Consider the following 18,593-nt stretch of genomic DNA (forward strand, 5'->3'; position numbering starts at 1 on the left):
GTATAGAGTAAAGTAAAGATTTTATGTTCAAAGATTAGAAGCTCTGTAGAAAGCAAGATTAAGAATAAAAAATGAAATTTGTAAAAAAAATATTACTTGGAGAAAATAACGTTTTGTCTATATCCTGCTAATTCCTGTCCTAAGCTTTATGTTCTATCAAGGGACCGACAAATATTTATAAAAAAAAACAATATTTTTAAATTTGTGTTATCTTTGGGTTCAGTGCAAACTAGACAGAAGGACATAACTGGTCTAACTTAGTTACCTAGTCTTTCATTTTACAAAACTATGAGAAAAGTAAAGAAAATGAGTATTTGCAGTAAACTCTGACTTTCTAATTCCTATAACTTAGCAACCCATTCTCCGAGACCTTTGATATTTCAAACTATTAATTCTGTTAGATCAAAAAGTCTAAGTTTGTAATATCAAAGGTTTTCACCATCAGGTTGCGAAGCTATAAGGGTTTGAAAATGTGAGTTTGTTGCAAAAACTCAATTCCTTTAATTAACCGAAAACATTTAAAGCAAATTTTTGTTATTCTTAATAGCTTCACAACAAAAGAAGTTATGATGATGAAAAAAAATTAGATTTCAAACTTGCATTAGTTTGAGATGTAGTTTACAAAACAATATATTTCAGTGTACAATGAAGAATGAAGGAAGCTACACAAGAAGATAGAAGATTGAATAAAGAGTTGGTATTTACAGTCAACAAACCTTACTTGCTTTATATCAGGTGCACCATACACTGTACAGAACCCGCTATTTAAAAGCTTCGGCTCGAGTCTTAATTCCTTAAACGCAGCTTTAAGACCCAATCTTAGACCCAACTCTGGCGACAGCTTTTGTCACGTGATTGACAGCTGCGAGATCTTAGGCTCGGCTTAAGGAGTTAAGCCCAATGAAAATAAAACCGACATTGGTTGGTTTTAGTGGAGAATAAGACTCAATGTTGGGTCTTCTTCTCATCAAAACCCGAAATCCGCAAAATACAACATTAAACCGGTTTTATGAACTAAACTCTATTGAAAATTAGATCAACTTAAATCCGAAAGCCCGAGCCGTAAATAAGGCTCAACAACAGCTTAGACCTGAGTCGTATTTTCTTGAATTTTTTAAATCGCCGGCTCAGGAGTAACAAAAACTAAATCTTAAACTGAGAAAATGATTTTCTAAATAATATTTAGGAATAATTAGAAACTGTTTTACTATAACATTTCTTAAATTTTGTGATTGAAAATGTATATGATTCGATGGCATTTTAAAATATATATTATAGTAGATCATATAGTCAAAGATTTAAATATAGGTATACACCATCATCAGGTTGCAAAAAAAAGGGATTAGAAAATTAATATTTGAGGGAAAAGTTTACATTGAAAACCTGGTGTTTTAAGACTGGATTTATCTAAAGATCCTTTTTTGAACCAATTCAGAACATAGTAACTACCTGAATTGTTATTATCATTGTATGTTTATGTGTAAATATAACATTTAAATGAACTGTCAAAACCTGACGAATCTGTTAAGAATCTGTAGAATTTTTCTGAGCTCCGTGTTAAAGGGCCTGAACAAAATACGTCGACATTCTCTTTAAACTTGAGGAAAAGTTTCGACATTTCTGTCAATATTTCTATTTGAAGAGAAGCGGCGCTTATACTCTTTATCAGTTTGGCGCCTTACCGCATTCTTTATTATGTGTGTACTGTATTCAGTATTAAGTCACCAACAATTCTTTAACAATTGCAACATAATCAAACATCACATTGAGTTGACTTTCCTTTTTATCTTTTTTTACTTCTTTTAAATTTACATCTGACGAAATATATAAAAATAATTAAAATATATTTTTCATCGACTCTTTCTAAAGTTTGAGGACGGCTACGTCTGATGATTCTTCAACATTTAAAAAAATTATTCAGAAAGCTGCATTCTTAAAAATTTCAATGCAAATTGATTAAACATTGCACCCGGGCTTTCTGCCATAAAATAAATTCTAATCAATCTGCATTCTCCACATTTTTGAATACAATGCTTTGCAATATTGGTCAAATATGATAAAAAGAAACTTTTGAAAATAATTTCAAGTGTTGAAAAAGAAATTTTAAGGAGAGAGGGGGGGGGTTAAAAGGTAAGAAAAATTCAAAAATATATTAATGCAGAATAGATTGTTGAATATCATCATAAAAAATCCGATTTCAACATTAAAAAAACACATATTTCACCACTCTCAGTAAAGAAAAGAAGATAAGAGATTTATCATTCATTAGTTTAGTCGTGAACCCAGGAGTAAAAACAAACCAGTATTTTAGTGCTGGACAAATACTTAACAGACTAGCATACCAGCATACTATTACTGTACTACATATGTACTGCAGTTAGGTTCTGAATTCCCATATTCCAACTTTAAATAATTTTTTTCTTAAGTGCAAAATTGTATTTTCGTTTGTAATGTTTAAAATATGAATTAAATAGATTCAAAGGAACTGAACAACTTAAAACTCTGGTTTATTTGAAGTACTCTCTAGCAGCTAGAGCAAGCTATGTACAGTTTGTACAGTATAAAGGGTAAAACGGGACGGTACACCTAATAAATCATCCCCCTACCTGGGAGATCAATGTAGAACACTCGCCACAATCTCTATATCTTTGCAACCTGATTGTGTAAATCTTCGATATTTTCCCTTTTGACTGACTTAGTAGAAAATAAAAGATAGGGTTTCCAATTTCTTCCAAATCAATTTGGTTCTGTAAAGTCCTTACGCCACCTTTCTTAAAGTTGTTGAAAATAATAATAAATAAAAAACTTTTGACATTGAAATCTTTCTTAACCGATTTTCAAAAAAATCTAAATCTGAGACGCTACACAGAGCTACAGGTATGACATGCTAAAAATGTTTATGGGACGATTATTCGATACGAAATTGATTTGGAATAATCATCACGTTAACCTGTTCACACCTATCTCTCTGTGTAGCATCTAGGAGGTTTTTCTAAAGGTTTTAATGGTTTATCATTCTCAATAATGCTAGGAATGGTTCCGATAAGGCGTTTACGGAACAAACTTAGCCAAGAAAACAAAATTGGAAACTGAAATAATATGAGTTTAGTAATCATTTCCTTTATCGTTAAGAAAACTTTTAAGCTTTAAAAAATGAGAACAATTTTTCTTTATGAACCGTTCATTTAAAAATTACGACCTCCAACTAATCGTTTTATTTAAAAAATATTAAGAACAAATATTTTTTTAGAATAAAGGTGATGAGTACTTTCCCGTTCTGGTCCTCAACCCACTTGAAGAAACGGTCATGAAAAAGGTAAGAAAAAATAAAGATACAAAATAAAAAAAATATAAAAATAAAAAGTATTAATAGATTTAATTATTACTAATTAATTGCACTAAGCCACACATCTTTAATTTCAGGTTGAATCAATGGGTATTATGGGACACAAACGGATTACAAGACTTGATCCTGTCGTTCTCGATCCTTCCAAGCCTCAAGCTCATTCTTCCGAACCTCAACCTTATCCCTCCGAACCTCAAGCTCATATCTCCGAACCTCAACCTTATCCCTCCGCCATGAACTACGAAACATTCGCCGAAAATTCTCCTTACTCCGATGTGTACAGTGATTCCGATTATATGGCGGATTCTCCCATGAGCAATCTAATGATGAACGACTCCCCGTTCCAGGGGCTGGACCCCACCACCAGGTTGCAGGGGTCCAGGCCAATGAATGAGAATGAGCTGAGGATATTGAAGAGTATGAGCTGGGACTCTATGAGGAATTATTACAGATCTGATCCTGTTGTTCAACTCTTCAACAAGGGAACTGGACAGAACCTTGTAGTTTCAAGGTAAACAATTTAAAATTATTTATCCCGTGGTTAACCGAGTTCCTCGATCAAAATTGGAGCCAAATCGGTCAAGGGATTCCTGAACTATGATCGGACATAAAAACAAACAAATAAGCAGAGATTACTACTATAATTATATAGATTAAACAAAATGGAGTTTATGAAACTTTTCCATATTTCTAACAGATAATATTGGTCCTGGTCTGTTAATGAAAATATTGTTATGGAAAAATGGGAACTATAAAATAGAATGGAATAAATAGGGAGGTGAATGTAAAAACCAAGTTTTGATTTTAAATCGTCCAATGAACTGTAAACATGGCAATTGTGTCTTGTATACAGGCTGATGTTTCTTTACAAGTTGATTTTTAAACTACAAAATCATATAAACATAAGATTTATTAAATACCGTCCTTCTATTCCACTGTTATATGGGTCTCTTTTATAATAGAGAAAATTTTTAAAATATCCTTTTTTAATTGTGTGTAAATTTCTCATAATTTTTAGGATTTATTTAGAAACCAATAAAACCTTAAATGTCAAAAAATAAAAACTTTTTTTTTCAGAGATGGAAAAGTGTCCTTTGGAAGTAATCCAAATTCTATTTCAAGTAAGTTGATTCTATATTTGTCTTTATTCAACAAGAATTTTTTAACATATAGAATTCCCAAATATTTGTCAACAAAATTAAATAATTTTAATTTCAATAAACTTCGCGCCTCCAGCCACCCTTTTCAAACTCATAGGTGAAAAACACTGTGAAAAAGGTTAAAGCTCTTTGCTCATATATATATATATATTTGTAAGTATATGTGTAAGCTAAAGCTGGCCAAACGGCTGGACCGAATGGGCTGAAATGTTTTGAGGGAATCCGGAAACATTAATATTTTTTTCCTTGGAAAAATTAATTTTTGTTTTCAAAATTCGATTTTTAAAAAATTCCACGGGCAACGCCGGGCACTTAAGCTAGTTATTTATTGTGTTATAAAAGTCCAGTTAAGTACAAATTTCGACTGTTTTTTTCTGAACTGTCCCTTTTCGGGGCAGAAAAATATTCCTTTGGGAATATATTGCGGCATCTGAGATTTCTAAAGAATATTTGAAACATGATGCTAAAACAATTCTTAGGATATTTTATTTAAATTGTTTACATAACACTTAACCCGTTGTCAAGCTGACTATATATATAGGGCAGAGGGAATTAGGGCACTGTAATGTTTATAAATCCATTTCTGTCAAAAATTGACCATTTTGCCACAATTTTCGGAACATTTTGCTACACTTTTGAACCCAGCAATTCTCAATATTACAAATTTTTACGAGATTTTTTTAAATATCAAAATTACGAAGATAATGATTTTGCGATCTTAAACTATCCGGTTCTTGTCTTATAAGCCAAACATCCGGTTCTTATCTTATAAGCCAAACATCCGGTTCTTATCTTATAATTCAAACATCCGGTTCTTATCTTATAAGCCAAACATCCCATCCGGTTCTTATCTTATAAGCCAAACATCCGGTTCGAATCTTACAAGCCAAACCTCCCGGGTTGGTTTGTAGATAAAGGGACTGTAAGCGTAAAGTGACCTTCATGCAAATATGACAATGCCCGATTTACAATCCTGAAAAGCTTGGTCTGGCAGTCTGATCAAGTATAAATCAGATTTTAATATTTTTGCTTCTTTGATTTTAAACAGTTAATTTCAATTTGCAATTTCTCTGCATAAGTGATTTGCGAATTTATTGCATAAAAAAAGAAACCTTTCGAGTCAGAACAACAACGGTATCTTCCACATTTTTGATCAGATTAAGATTTTAAGATTTTAAGGTTTTAAGGTTTTAAGGGTACTTTTGTAAATCTGGAGTTGCCATCTATGCACAAAGAGTCACTTAAAATAACGCTTACAGTCCCTTTAAGCTGCATAGGTTTCCTATCTGGTTAAATTGTCACCGATTTCCTATTTAGTTTAGCTGTTTGTTTCCTGTTCGGTTCAGCTATTACTGTTTCCTATTCGGTTCAGCTGTTACTATTCGGTTCAGCTGTTACTGTTTCCTATTCGGTTCAGCTGTTACTGTTTCCTACTCGGTTCAGCTGTTACTGTTTCCTATTCGGTTCAGCTGTTACTGTTTCCTATTCGGTTCAGCTTTTACTGTTTCCTATTCGGTTCAGCTGTTACTGTTTCCTATACGGTTAAGTGCTATTACCGGAAGAAAAAACCATTTCTTAGATTCAATTTTACTTAAACTGTTATTCTGAATTCCCAGTATTCAAATATAAATGCATCTTTATCCCAATATATTTAGCATTGAATTAGGAATAAGATAAACCTTTATCTGATTAGTTGAAATATAATGTCCATTCTACAAATCCAGTAAAACATTAATTATGTAACCAAAAATATTGAAAATTTAAGCGCGCTCCCTTGTTCACGTGTGTCGGACAGTACAAGTCCGAACCAAAATTTATTTTTATACAATGGTTGTCGACAATTTGTTATATTATTTAAAATTTTTTTTTTTAATTAATTTTTTTAGTCTATAACACCCCCCACCACCCATGAGTGTCCACAAAAAATTCAGTCCAATCGGTCCAGCCGTTTGGCCAGGCTATATGCAACATATATATGAATGTCTTGTTTTATTATATATAAGATATCATTTACTTTTAACATTACAATTTCGTCCAGGGAAAAAAATATTGTATAGGATTTTTAAAAATTCAAAAATATTATTAGGAATAATTTTACAGATTTTTTGCAGCTTAGAATTTTATTAAGTTTAAGTTTTATTCCAGGAAGTTTAAACCGGGGTGAAAATGGATATGAAAAATTGAGGATATTGTAGGGTGTAGACTGTAGACTCAAATTACCAAGTTTAAGCCGAATTTAAGGGGTCAATATAAACTACCCGCGTAATTGAAAACAAAATTAATGTTGATTAATTTCAAATTCAATTAACGAAATTGGAATAAATAAACATTTTTTTTCACGCTGATAATAGATGTAATATGATGCAGTACAAATACAAAGTACATGGGTAAAAACGGATAGAGGAGGGGGGGAGGGGCTTGTGAATGGGTAAAGGGACAGGGGGGTGTCCCCTTAAGGTCATAGGCTCCAACTTGCATATTTTTGGAATATACACATGTCATGATAAGCCGTCGTAGCGTGAAACGATATATTGAAGTGAGGGACTCACACGTGGAGTTCTACAAAATTATTTATTTATAAATATGGATTGAAAAGTAGAATTACATGAATACAATAAGATAGATAGAATAGATAACATTAAATAATTTCTTAAGTTGAAGAACTCCAAAAAAACGCGCAGATTAAGAATAATGTACATTACATTGCATTTTAAGGGGTGAAACAGACATAAAAGCTAACAAACAATGGTTCTGTTTATCATGAATGCATATTATTTCAATATTTATGGTCGACTGGTTCTTCTAGAATGAATGAATGAGAATTGACAGATCAAGAATGAATTGGAGGGATGATATGATGATCCTTCAATTGTCTCTATTAACCCTGTTTCCGTTTTCTTATTGGGGAGATCCCCCCCCCCCTTCTACCTCGTACCGATACATCTAGAGTTAAGCAAAAATATCCAATTCAAAACTTGCCAAGGGTTAAATAGTATTGGCATGTTGGCTTAATATTTGCCATTAATCATAAACAATAACGAGGGAGGGAACCCCCGGACGCCATGAGACTCTGCTATGCATACACAAGCCTACCAGATTTGATAGGCAGACCATTACTAAGCCTCCGCTGTGCAGTAAACGAGCCTCCACCATATAGCACAGTTTTTTAAAATCTTGGATTATCATGATTAGGAACATATATGGACTCATCAAGTGGTGTATAAGATTTATATTAAAACTTCAAACATTGCTTTCGCAGAAAGGAAGATATTTGGAGAAATATTTCTGGAGTAAACTTGGTTTGTTTTGTTGTAATCTTTGATTTAAATAATACCATTTATTGTTAAGATTTAAATAAGTTATATACAAATTTTCTAGATTTAATTTGAACTTCAAAAAAGGTATCGCTTAAATCAAAGATTATAAAAGATTAAATGAAATCCAATTCAAATTATTTTCTCTAAATATTTTCCTTTACGTGTAAAAAATGTTAAAAGTTTTATTTACCACTTTATTAGTCATAATTAGGCACTATTTATGATAATTGATAAATACTTCCCATCTTTGAGAAACTTCTTATGCCAATTTAAAGAAAAAAATTGTAAAAAATCTTTTATTTAAACTTAAAACAAAAGTTTAAAAAACCTCCTGTATTACACAAGCACATTTTAATGTATTGCGCATGCTCATTACTGCATAGCGGAGGCTCGATCTGCCTAGAATATCTGGGTGGCTCATGGCTCCGGGGGTTCCCTCCCTCCCCCTACCACTACATCCGACCCTTTGCAGATTTTTACAAACACTTTCGAGGATTTCCTTTTTAGGTAAAGGCGATAAAAAAGACAATTTAGACGTTAAATATAAGAGTTCTAACATTATTGTCATTACTAACAAGATTTAATCTTGACGTTCAATATTGTACTAATTTGTGACGTACGTACATACTTGCACTGCAGCTTTTTATATTAGGATTACAAATGTATCCAAGAAAGGCAAGAGAAAGATGTACTCTAGATGCAATATGTAAAAATAGATAATTTTTATCATTTGTAGTTTGCTTAAAATTTATTCATCAGTTAGGAGATCAATCTTTTATAAAGTGTGTCCCAGATCAATTTTATATAAAGGGTGTCCCAGATCAATCTAAAATAAAGGGTGTCCCAGATCAATCTTATATAAAGGGTGTCCCAGATCAATCTTTTAAAAAGGGTGTCCCAGATCAATCTTATATAAAGGGTGTCCCAGATCAATCTTATATAAACTTCGATTTGGCATATATTTAGTAGACATTTTTCGGACGTACACATCAATGTTAGATGATCTGAGAGATAGATAGATATTTTTCCCCCAAAATGTAAACAAAAAATAAAAAAGTAAACAAAGGAAGAACTGTAAAAATGACTTGTTGTTAAGAATACGTACACAAACAACCCCAATTTTTCTAAAATTGTACAGTTTTGCCTAGCTTGCCTGCGGATTCAGGATTAAAGCAGGGGGGGGGGATAGATTATTTTAGGTACAACAAATCTGGAAGTAGGAACAAAAAAAGAGGGACGCTGTAAGGGAAAATTTTGTTGATCTGAAAAACTCAAAAAGGGTCAAAATTAATGACTAAAGACTGAAAAACTAGATTTTTAACTTATCACACATTATAGTTTTTAAAATAGAAATTTTGCCTGTTTTGCATTATGTTTTTTTTTAAAAAAGCTATTTGCATAAAAAAATTGAGGTATAAGATGTATATAGATTTGAGTTTATCTATGAGTTAATGTATTAGTGAATATTTTTAAATCTCTAATATCTAATATTAATTCTTATACAGGGAAAGTAAAGGATGTAAATTGTTAATGCGGAAGGGTGTAAAGATAAAAAAGCTCTAATCTTCAGTTTTCCTAAAATAAAATTCTATAAAAAAAACTTCCTGCAAGCTTGAGGATAACTACAAACAGCTTTTCGTAAACCTGACCATATTTTATACTTTGTACTTTAAATTTAAATTTTAAGTTCTAAAAAAAACTGCTCAGCATGTTTTGTTCCCAAAGGTTCAATTCATCAATTTTTATCTGAACTTCTGGCAGACAACTTACTTTCACAGAGATATACAAATACAATATTAATTATTCTTTTTAAAATACTAATTATTATTAAAAACAGTATATGCAATAATTTGGGGTGGATAAGAGTATTAACTATTAATATTATTTTAGTTTTCTATTGAAACGGAATCTAATAGGTTGGTCTTTTTGCCAACTGTACAATTTACAAGAGGGCATAATTCAAAGTTACGTCAAATCCTTCCTTTTAAAGTCAAATTGACATGTGGTAAAAAGCCAATTGGTATTAGCCTATTAGATCACCTGAAAAGTACCCAAACCCTTTTTAATCATATCAACCTACATGAATATTCTATTCTAGATAGATGCTCATAGAAAGTTATAATAAAGGCGGTTTATGTCCATACTATTCCATGGTTATGGAAAGTTATAATTAAGAAGGCGGTTTATGTCCATACTATACCATGGTTATGGAAAGTTATAATTAAGGCGGTTTATGTCCATACTATACCATGGTTATGGAAAGTTAAAATTTAGGCGGTTTATGTCCATACTATATCATGGTTATGGAAAGTTATAATTAAGGCGGTTTATGTCTATACTATACCATGGTTATGGAAAGTTAAAATTTAGCCGGTTTATGTCCATACTATATCATGGTTATGGAAAGTTATAATTAAGGCGGTTTATGTCCATACTATACTATGGTTATGGAAAGTTATGATTAAGGCGGTTTATGTCCATACTATACCATGGTTATTAAAAGTTATAATTAAGACGGTTTATGTCCATACTATACCATGGTTATGGAAAGTTATAATTAAGGCGGTTTATGTCCTTACTATACCATGGTTATGGAAAGTTATAATTAAGGCGGTTTATGTCCATACTATACCATGGTTATGGAAAGAAAATACGTATTAATACTCATTTAGGCCACGTTAACCTTATTTATAAATAATAAGGCAAGGATCGCGGGACGCATCATCAAGAAGTGTAATATTTTAAAAACATGTTTTGTTCAGCAATGTTCCGACAAACCTTTGAGAGAGGTTTAGTGAGTATTTCAAGCATGCTGCACTGCTTTGAAATCTGCCTGGACAAGCATGGACAAGTGTACACTAAGGTAAACAGATTTAAAATTAATCTTGCAGATTTATCATTTTGGCCGATTGTGATGTACACAATTCTAAAGATATAAAAAAATTATAATTTGGTTATAAATGCTTGCTCTACAAAAAAAAGATAAAAACCAGAAAAAGTAGTAAACTTGCTAAATTCATGGTGACATCTGTAAACTCTTGTCCATTTCAACTACCTGGCCGGCTTTTGAGCAGCTAGAGCAAGCAGAACAGTATATATACAGTCTATGAAATGCTAAACGGGACAAACACTATATTAATCAACTCCTTCTAGGAAGATTCTAGTGTGGTTAAGATTATAGACGCGCAGTAATACAAATATAAAAACAACTTCCTTTAGAAATTTCTGTTGCTTGGTTAAAAGTATACGTTATACATGCGGCGGTGAATTAAACATGAGAAAGTTCAAAGTATAATTTTCTGATGAGCTCGAAAGGATAATTTAAACAAAATTTAGACATTTTACAAAACATACTCTTGCTCATGTTGAAGCAAAGAACAAGGGGTAAATATTTTAAAACTAGTCACACTATAAACCATTCTAAAAATAAATCAGTTTCGATCATTTATTAAAATTCTAATAATTTAATTTTTGTTGGTTCTTTCCACCTCCCCAATCCAAACTAGACATAGGAAAAAGATTTTTGCAAAATTACTGGTACAATTCTTTGTGAGTTTGTAGCTTCTTTATGGCTTTAATGTATGCCCATTAACGAGACAAAACTAAATTTATTAGATTGTTTACCAGAAATTCAGAAAAAAATTCTTTTCAATAAAAAAATAAACTGAATAAAACAGTCACCCTTCAATAGTTCTTGTTTTGTGGTTTGCAATATGTTAGATTTTAAACAAACATAAAATGCTATTCTCTAAACAATAAAAAAATAACCCTACAGTGCAGTGGTTTGCGATTTATCAATATAATGAAGACAACTTTTAGATTTCAGTTTTAATCGGTTAGAAACTTTTTTAGAATTACAAGTTTACAAGCAATTAAAAAGAAGCTTTTTTAATTTACAGCTTCTCTTTGTTTCCATGTTTTTGAGTATACATGCTGTTTAAAAACTTTATATGAATAAAAAAGGAAATCAAAAGTCGTCTTTATCGTATTGATATAATCGCTTACCAGCGTAGATTAATAAAATTTTGTTTATATTGATTCAAATTATATTTTATATACAAATTAAATTTAAAAATATTTCAAAGCTAATATTTTTACTTATTATTTATAACAATGAAAATACCTATCAATAAAATCAGAAAAATTGTTGCAATGTTAAAATTCTCAAGAAAACACGTGGCAATGTTATCTAAACATGCACAGCATAGAATTTTCAATTTTCCCGCGCATATGGAGATTGCTGGGGGGGGGATAAGTGGATTTAAGGACGGGGGAATTCCCCACCTTTACTCAGCTGTAACCTTGTCTATTTATCTGTTTATAAATCTGTTAGAAGCTTTATTTGAAGTTTTGTTTAGATATTTTAAAGCAGGCTCTGCACAGTGCACAGTTTTCATTTTTATACAGTCTACACTTGATATACTAGAATATTCACATGTGCATAAAGTTTTGCAAATCAAGGGGATTATGGTCTAGGAAATTTGCAATGTCAACGGAGAATTTCGCAACTTTAATCCATTGTGTATTCGACCACATATAGTGTTGAAAAATCCAAATCCAAAGTTTAATTTGCACAAATTTCCAAAATATTACAAATGATACTTTTTTCCAGGATTTTTCTGACGAAGATCCTGAATGCTATTTCAACACAAGTTATGGCTTAAATGGAGTCACCGACAATTCTAAACTAGTAAGATTATCTTATTTTAATTTATTCAAAATTTCAACAAAATTTTATTTTACAAAACTGTCGTAAAATAATCATTTTTTCTTGTTTAGGTAAGTCCAGTACACAGTAATAAAACTCATAAGATGTATGTCTCTGTGCTGGGCACTGAAAATAAAAGGTAATTAATTATTACTTTATTGTTTCTCACAAAGTTTTTCTGATATTTAATCAATCTTTATAAACTTTTAATCTTGAATGAGCTTGAATCTTGATACCCCGTTAGATAAAAATTTAAACAGCAAAACCCTTTTTAGGAAAGTATAAAGAAGATTCTTTTAAAAGATTCTATTCCAACTAACTTTAGTGTCTAATCTCCAAAAGGGTTAATTATGATAACTTCTAGAATTTACACAAGTCACTTTTGTAGAATAACCAAAATTGAAAATAATCAGTTATAAAAATGTTAAACATTGATATCTAATTCAAGTTTTTAACGGTACCATTGTAAATCAAGCATTGCAATCTTTGAATTGTAGCGTCCCTTAAATTTACACTTTAAAGGTTCTAACTTTGTCTCACCTTTCATTATCTCAAGCTCATTTAACATCATCATCAAAGATTAATTGTTTATTTATTCAATTCACTTAAAATTATTTCTCTTCCCCATCTCTAATATGTTTACATTAGGATCGCGGGTATTCAGCTAGCTGATAGTCAGACTGGACTGGGATTAGAACTTAGGAATATATTTTTTTTATAATTTAGAAATTGTTTCAACTCGAATATTTATGTTAACTGAAAAAAAAACTTAAAATGTTATAAATTTACCAAGAGATTGGAATTTTTATCTTTAAAGCAATTAATTGAAAAAAAAATAATTTGAAGACTAAAACTTGAATCAGGCAATATTAATACTAATCAATTTTTGCATATTGAGATTGATTTTCAAGTGTAACATTGGAATTTAATTTTTATTTTGAATTAAAGAAAAAACATCTAGACATTCAGAAAGTTAGAAATATCTAAAAAATATTGAATTACAGAGAATGGGTGTTTTTAACAGTCAATGAAACAGAGTTGGAATCTTATTCACAAACCTTCAGGTAATTTAATCATGTGTTTAAAGGGATTGTTCAATTAAAATAAAAAATTAAAGGTACTGGTCGTTGAAGTTTTTAGTGACCTTTAATTGTTAAGAGGGGCATACGCGATTCCCAGTAATATTTTGATCATTGTCTGATCAATAGAGTGGAAGATATAGGAAAACCACAATTTAAAAAAACAAATTTTCAAAATTAAAAGCATGGATACCTCATTTGTTGTTGTCAAACAAAGCTTTAAAGGACACAGTTGTGAATAGAAAACTTAAAATGACGTTTACAAAAATTAAGAAAGTTTGAAGACCTTATGTTGAAACTTTGTTTTGAACTTGTGAAGTAGCGTTTTATCGTGAACGTTGTATCTCGATATCCAATGTGGGCTAATCTGAAAATGGAGGCTCACTTTAAATTATGCCACAGTCCCTTGAGACAATACTAAAATTTTAAAAAAATTGTTCAAACATTCTGTTGTTAAAATATGTCGAACATATTGTATGTTCAGGGAACGAGAAATCCACCTGAACGTGCTCGTGAACAGACGAGCCTGGTCTAAAAACTACTGTGATAATCTGACAAATAAAAGAAGAAAATACAAGAAGAAAATTAAATCTCACTGTCAAAAACATAATATCAAAGATTTTAAGGTAAGACAAAAATTCGAAGGAGAAATCAGTATATTTAATTTTTTTTTTAAATGAAAAACTTTAAACATAGAAAAGGCATGAAATTCAAAGTATTTAGTTTTTTCTTCAACGAAAACTTAAAAATTAATCCCAAAAAATGCAGGGGCCAAGCCTTACATTTCTCAGATTTTGAACTTTTCTTTAAAAAATGAGATAGTAAGATTGGAAAAATACATATGTTTTAACTTCATTTTATCCTTTAAGAAGTCAATTGTCCTAAAAGGTCTTTTTCTCCCAATTCCTGCAAATCTGCTTCTCTTTTTCAAGAATCGACGATATCTCGGCCCATTAAGTAACCAAGAAAGAATTTAATAGGGCCCCGTTTTATAAAAAGAGAGTTACTTGAATCTAAGTATAGCAGATAGCTCTTTAATCATAGACTGCTGATTACGAATATGCTATTATATTTTTATATGTACAATGTACATAGATTTGAGATTTTATAATCCTATTTTTATATGTACAATGCACATAGATTTGAGATTTTATAATCCTATTTCTTACATTAAATCTAAATGTTTGTTTCAGATCTGTGAAGACGAGTATACTTGCTTAAAGCAGAGGAAACGAATGGGTCCTGGAAAAGGAGAAGAGCAACCAACCTGTACACAAAGGGAACGAGACCTCAAGTATGGTAAGGGCTGGCCCTGGAATACTAGGAACTGTGAGGCCCTAACCAAAGGAGAAAAGAAACTTTGCAAAAGAGAAAAAAGAAAGCGATGCATTCAGAGAGAAAAGAGCAATGGTAAAAGTGAAAGATCTGCCAGGAAAAAGTGTGGAGGAGATCCTAGAAAAAAATTCAAAATCAAAGATTGTCTGGATAAACTGGCACATTTCTCGCGAAACAAGGCGAAGAGAAAATGCAAAACTCGAAAATCCAGATATTTAAAAAAACTGAAGAATTAAGTTCTTTCGAGGTTTTCTATGCCAAAATATATCCAACCCAGTGTCTTTCAATGCTTTTTTTAGAACGAGATCAAGTATTCTTTCAAAGCATATGTTTACTCTAAACTTCTTGTTTTTATTGTATACATATTTATTACTTTTATTGTTGACTATGTAAAAGATGAAATATCATTATAATGTTTTCTAAAATTTCGTATAGGTTAAACGTACACGAAAAATCAGACCTATTTAAAGATATTTAATTTACAAAACTGATAAAAAATTCAAAAAAGACTATCTTATTATTACTGACCATTCTATAGTCTGAATACAAAAGATTATGTTAAAAGATAAATTAAAACAAATAATAGAGAAAAATCTGTAATTTTGTTCGTAAACCACCTTCTCCCAAACCAAAAAGAAGTATTTAATTAAATTCTGCAAAGCAGATAAATGTAATATCCTAGCTGCCTGTCTATATAGCTGTCTATGTAAATCAATCTTTAACTTATACGATAAGATTACAGATTAAACAAGCTAACTGCACATGCAATGTTGCAATACTATTTTACACAACAAAACCCAACAAATTTATTTTCTAAAATTTCCCTGATCTGAAACCATACTTTGGACAAAAATATTAATTTTCACGAAAAAATTATAAATCTTGCCAATTTTTAATTGATAAGAATTAAAATCATTTATTGTTAAAAGTATTATTTACAACTCTGCTCAGTGCTCAATGTAAACATTATTAATTAAACAAATAAATGTGAATTACAAATTATTATTTAGTTTGATAAAAGCATATTTTAGTTTTAAAACAAATTATGTTTTTTTAGGATAAATTCATACATACATATATATATAGAGCCCTAAAAGCCTAGTATAAATATATTTGTTTTTATATATGTTTGCTATAGGTGGCCAAACGTCTGAACCAAACAAGCTGACATTTTTTAGGGAACCCATAGAGTACCCCGGGGATAACATAGGCTACATTTTTTTCTTCAAATTTTTTTTCGAAATTCGAAATTTTTTTTAGTGTTTCTAAAATTTCACGGGCAACGCCGGTCTCTTCAGCTAGTTAAACAAAAAGTTCAAGCAGTAAAAAGATTGATNAGTTTTATATTAAAGGGACTGTTAACTAGATTATAGTGAGTATTTAGTTTCAGAGTATAGTAGGAGCAGGGAATAGTTTTATATTAAAGGACTGTTAACTAGATTATAGTGAGTATTTAGTTTCAGAGTAGAGTAGGGGCAGGGAATAGTTTTATATTAAAGGGACTGTTAACTAGATTATAGTGAGTATTTAGTTTCAGAGTAGAGTAGGGACAGGGAATAGTTTTATATTAAAGGGACTGTTAACTAGATTATAAGTTAACATTTAGTTTCACAGTAGAGTAGGGACAGGGAATAGTTTTATATTAAAGGGACTGTTAACTAGATCATAAGTTAACATTTAGTTTCACAGTAGAGTAGGGACAGGGAATAGTTTTATATTAAAGGGACTGTTAACTAGATTTTGAGTGAGTCTTTAGTTTCACAGTAGAGTAGGAGCAGAGAACAGTTTTATACTAAAGGACTGTTAACTAGATTTAAATTGAGCATCTAGTTTCAGAAAAACATTAAGAAAACCTTAAAACTCAGAGGAAAAATTTCTTCTTTTAAACTCTGAATTTTACAAATTCACATTAGTTTGACTGCTCAATAGGAATAAATTAAGAGAGCTCCCACAGACAATAAAGTAAATGGGTAGAATTATCATATTTAGCGTATTATTTATCTATTAGATCAGTGTTTACAAGTTAAGTTACAAGGCATATATATGCTTAAATAAAAGCCGAGTTCAACAAAACTACATCATACTTAATAAAAATTGACTAAAACTTCATATTGAAACAAAAAATGTCAATTTTAAACGAATAATAAGGTGTGATAATTAGTTTTTGATGATACTTGATTTCATTTTCGAACATATCATTATTTTGAAACAATTACTTCATTTCAGCTCATGTCGCGTTTTTGGAACATGTCCTTGTAGACCATAAATCTTATATTGAAACCTTTTTTCAATAGATGTCGTCTTAAAAGCAAAACTACCCTCCCAGTCCCTGAGCTGAAACCTAACCCAACCTCCTTCGTCAATACTCAATAGACGATAAATCCGTGAAAACACGTTTTAAATATAGATACGCTTAAAATTCGCGATTATCGCTGTAACCAACCGAGTATTTATTTTTTGCAGAAGTCACAAAACGTTTTATGCTCCTGAACCTATCGACCCCTCCCCTACCTACCTAAAACTAGTAGGGTTTGTTCATTCAAATATTATAACAATTTATACCAATATTTTGTAGTTTATTTTATTTGTTTACTAAACATGTATTCGTTCCCAGGTTTGAAATACAGGTTTTTTTTGTGTTTGCCACTTGTGTATGTAGAGGAGAGGGGATATCTACCCGAGCAAAGTCGAGCCTCTTTTAAACTCAACAATCCTGGTTTTGAGACAATTTCTCGAATTCATATCAATGTCAATTTTTAAGCATTTACACACTTTAGAAACAAAACAAAATTTTTGACAAGGTAAAATATAAACAAAATAGAACATAAAAACATACTGTTCTTTTATAATTTAAAAATCATTTTAGCATTGAGAAATCAATTTATCAAAATTATTTTGTTCTTACAATATAGATTTCACTAGTAATGCGGGAAATGGTTTATTTCAACTTAATTCTCTTATTTAACAAATAAAACGGGAAAACTAAGAGTTTAGAAATAGTCTAGCATTTAATTTAATCTCCATATGATAATTTTTACTTTCAGTGATTTATTTTGGAAGTTATGAAAGTGACCTTTGTTTTGAAAAGCAGATTATTCTTAAAAATGGGAAAGTAGACAATGATTCAAATTCAGTATATGTTCGAAAACGGTCAAGGTTTTAATATAAAAAGAACTTCTTTTAATAATTTTGAGAGAATAAGTTAAAATTGGAAACTGTTGTCCCCGTTTTGCTTAATAAAATGTTGGTTATAGTTTTTATTATAGAATTGTACTCTCGATATGGGCCGGGATCCTAAATCCTAGAAATGGGGCAAGTGTTAGTTTTGAAACTGATGTCCCCTGTATTCATATCGAATAATACAGCTAAATTAGTCTATCTAAAAGGTCACTTAAATGATGAATTGATTAATAGGATATTAATATAGCTTGATGAATGGTTTAAAATGTCTTCTTTCATAATTAGTTAAGTTGTCTGATACCAAAGAGAATAATTGCAAATATTGTATGGGAGTCATCTTAAAGTAAAATTAATTTCAACGAAAAATATGCCCTGGAAAATAAATGACTCAGTAAAGTAAATCTCGAAACAATGCAAATAATTCTTTTCTAGAAGTTAGGAAAATTACATCGATTTTATAAATAGACT

At 30.7% G+C, this 18,593-nt stretch overlaps 1 protein-coding gene across 1 annotated transcript; it reads left to right on the forward strand.

The window, feature by feature from the left end:
• Positions 1 to 3,393: 3,393 nt before the first annotated feature.
• Positions 3,394 to 15,937, forward strand: LOC111712582 (uncharacterized). Its single transcript, XM_023487237.1, has 9 exons — positions 3,394 to 3,857; positions 4,424 to 4,467; positions 10,586 to 10,686; positions 12,436 to 12,513; positions 12,603 to 12,670; positions 13,180 to 13,233; positions 13,536 to 13,595; positions 14,095 to 14,236; positions 14,804 to 15,937. Exons 1-9 carry the CDS (start codon positions 3,433 to 3,435, stop codon positions 15,179 to 15,181), a joined length of 1,350 nt encoding a protein of 449 aa, XP_023343005.1. The 5' UTR covers positions 3,394 to 3,432; the 3' UTR covers positions 15,182 to 15,937.
• The last annotated feature ends 2,656 nt before the right edge of the window (positions 15,938 to 18,593 follow it).

This window comes from Eurytemora carolleeae, unplaced genomic scaffold (assembly GCF_000591075.1).
Source record: "Eurytemora carolleeae unplaced genomic scaffold, Eaff_2.0 scaffold1295, whole genome shotgun sequence".
NCBI lineage: Eukaryota > Metazoa > Arthropoda > Copepoda > Calanoida > Temoridae > Eurytemora > Eurytemora carolleeae.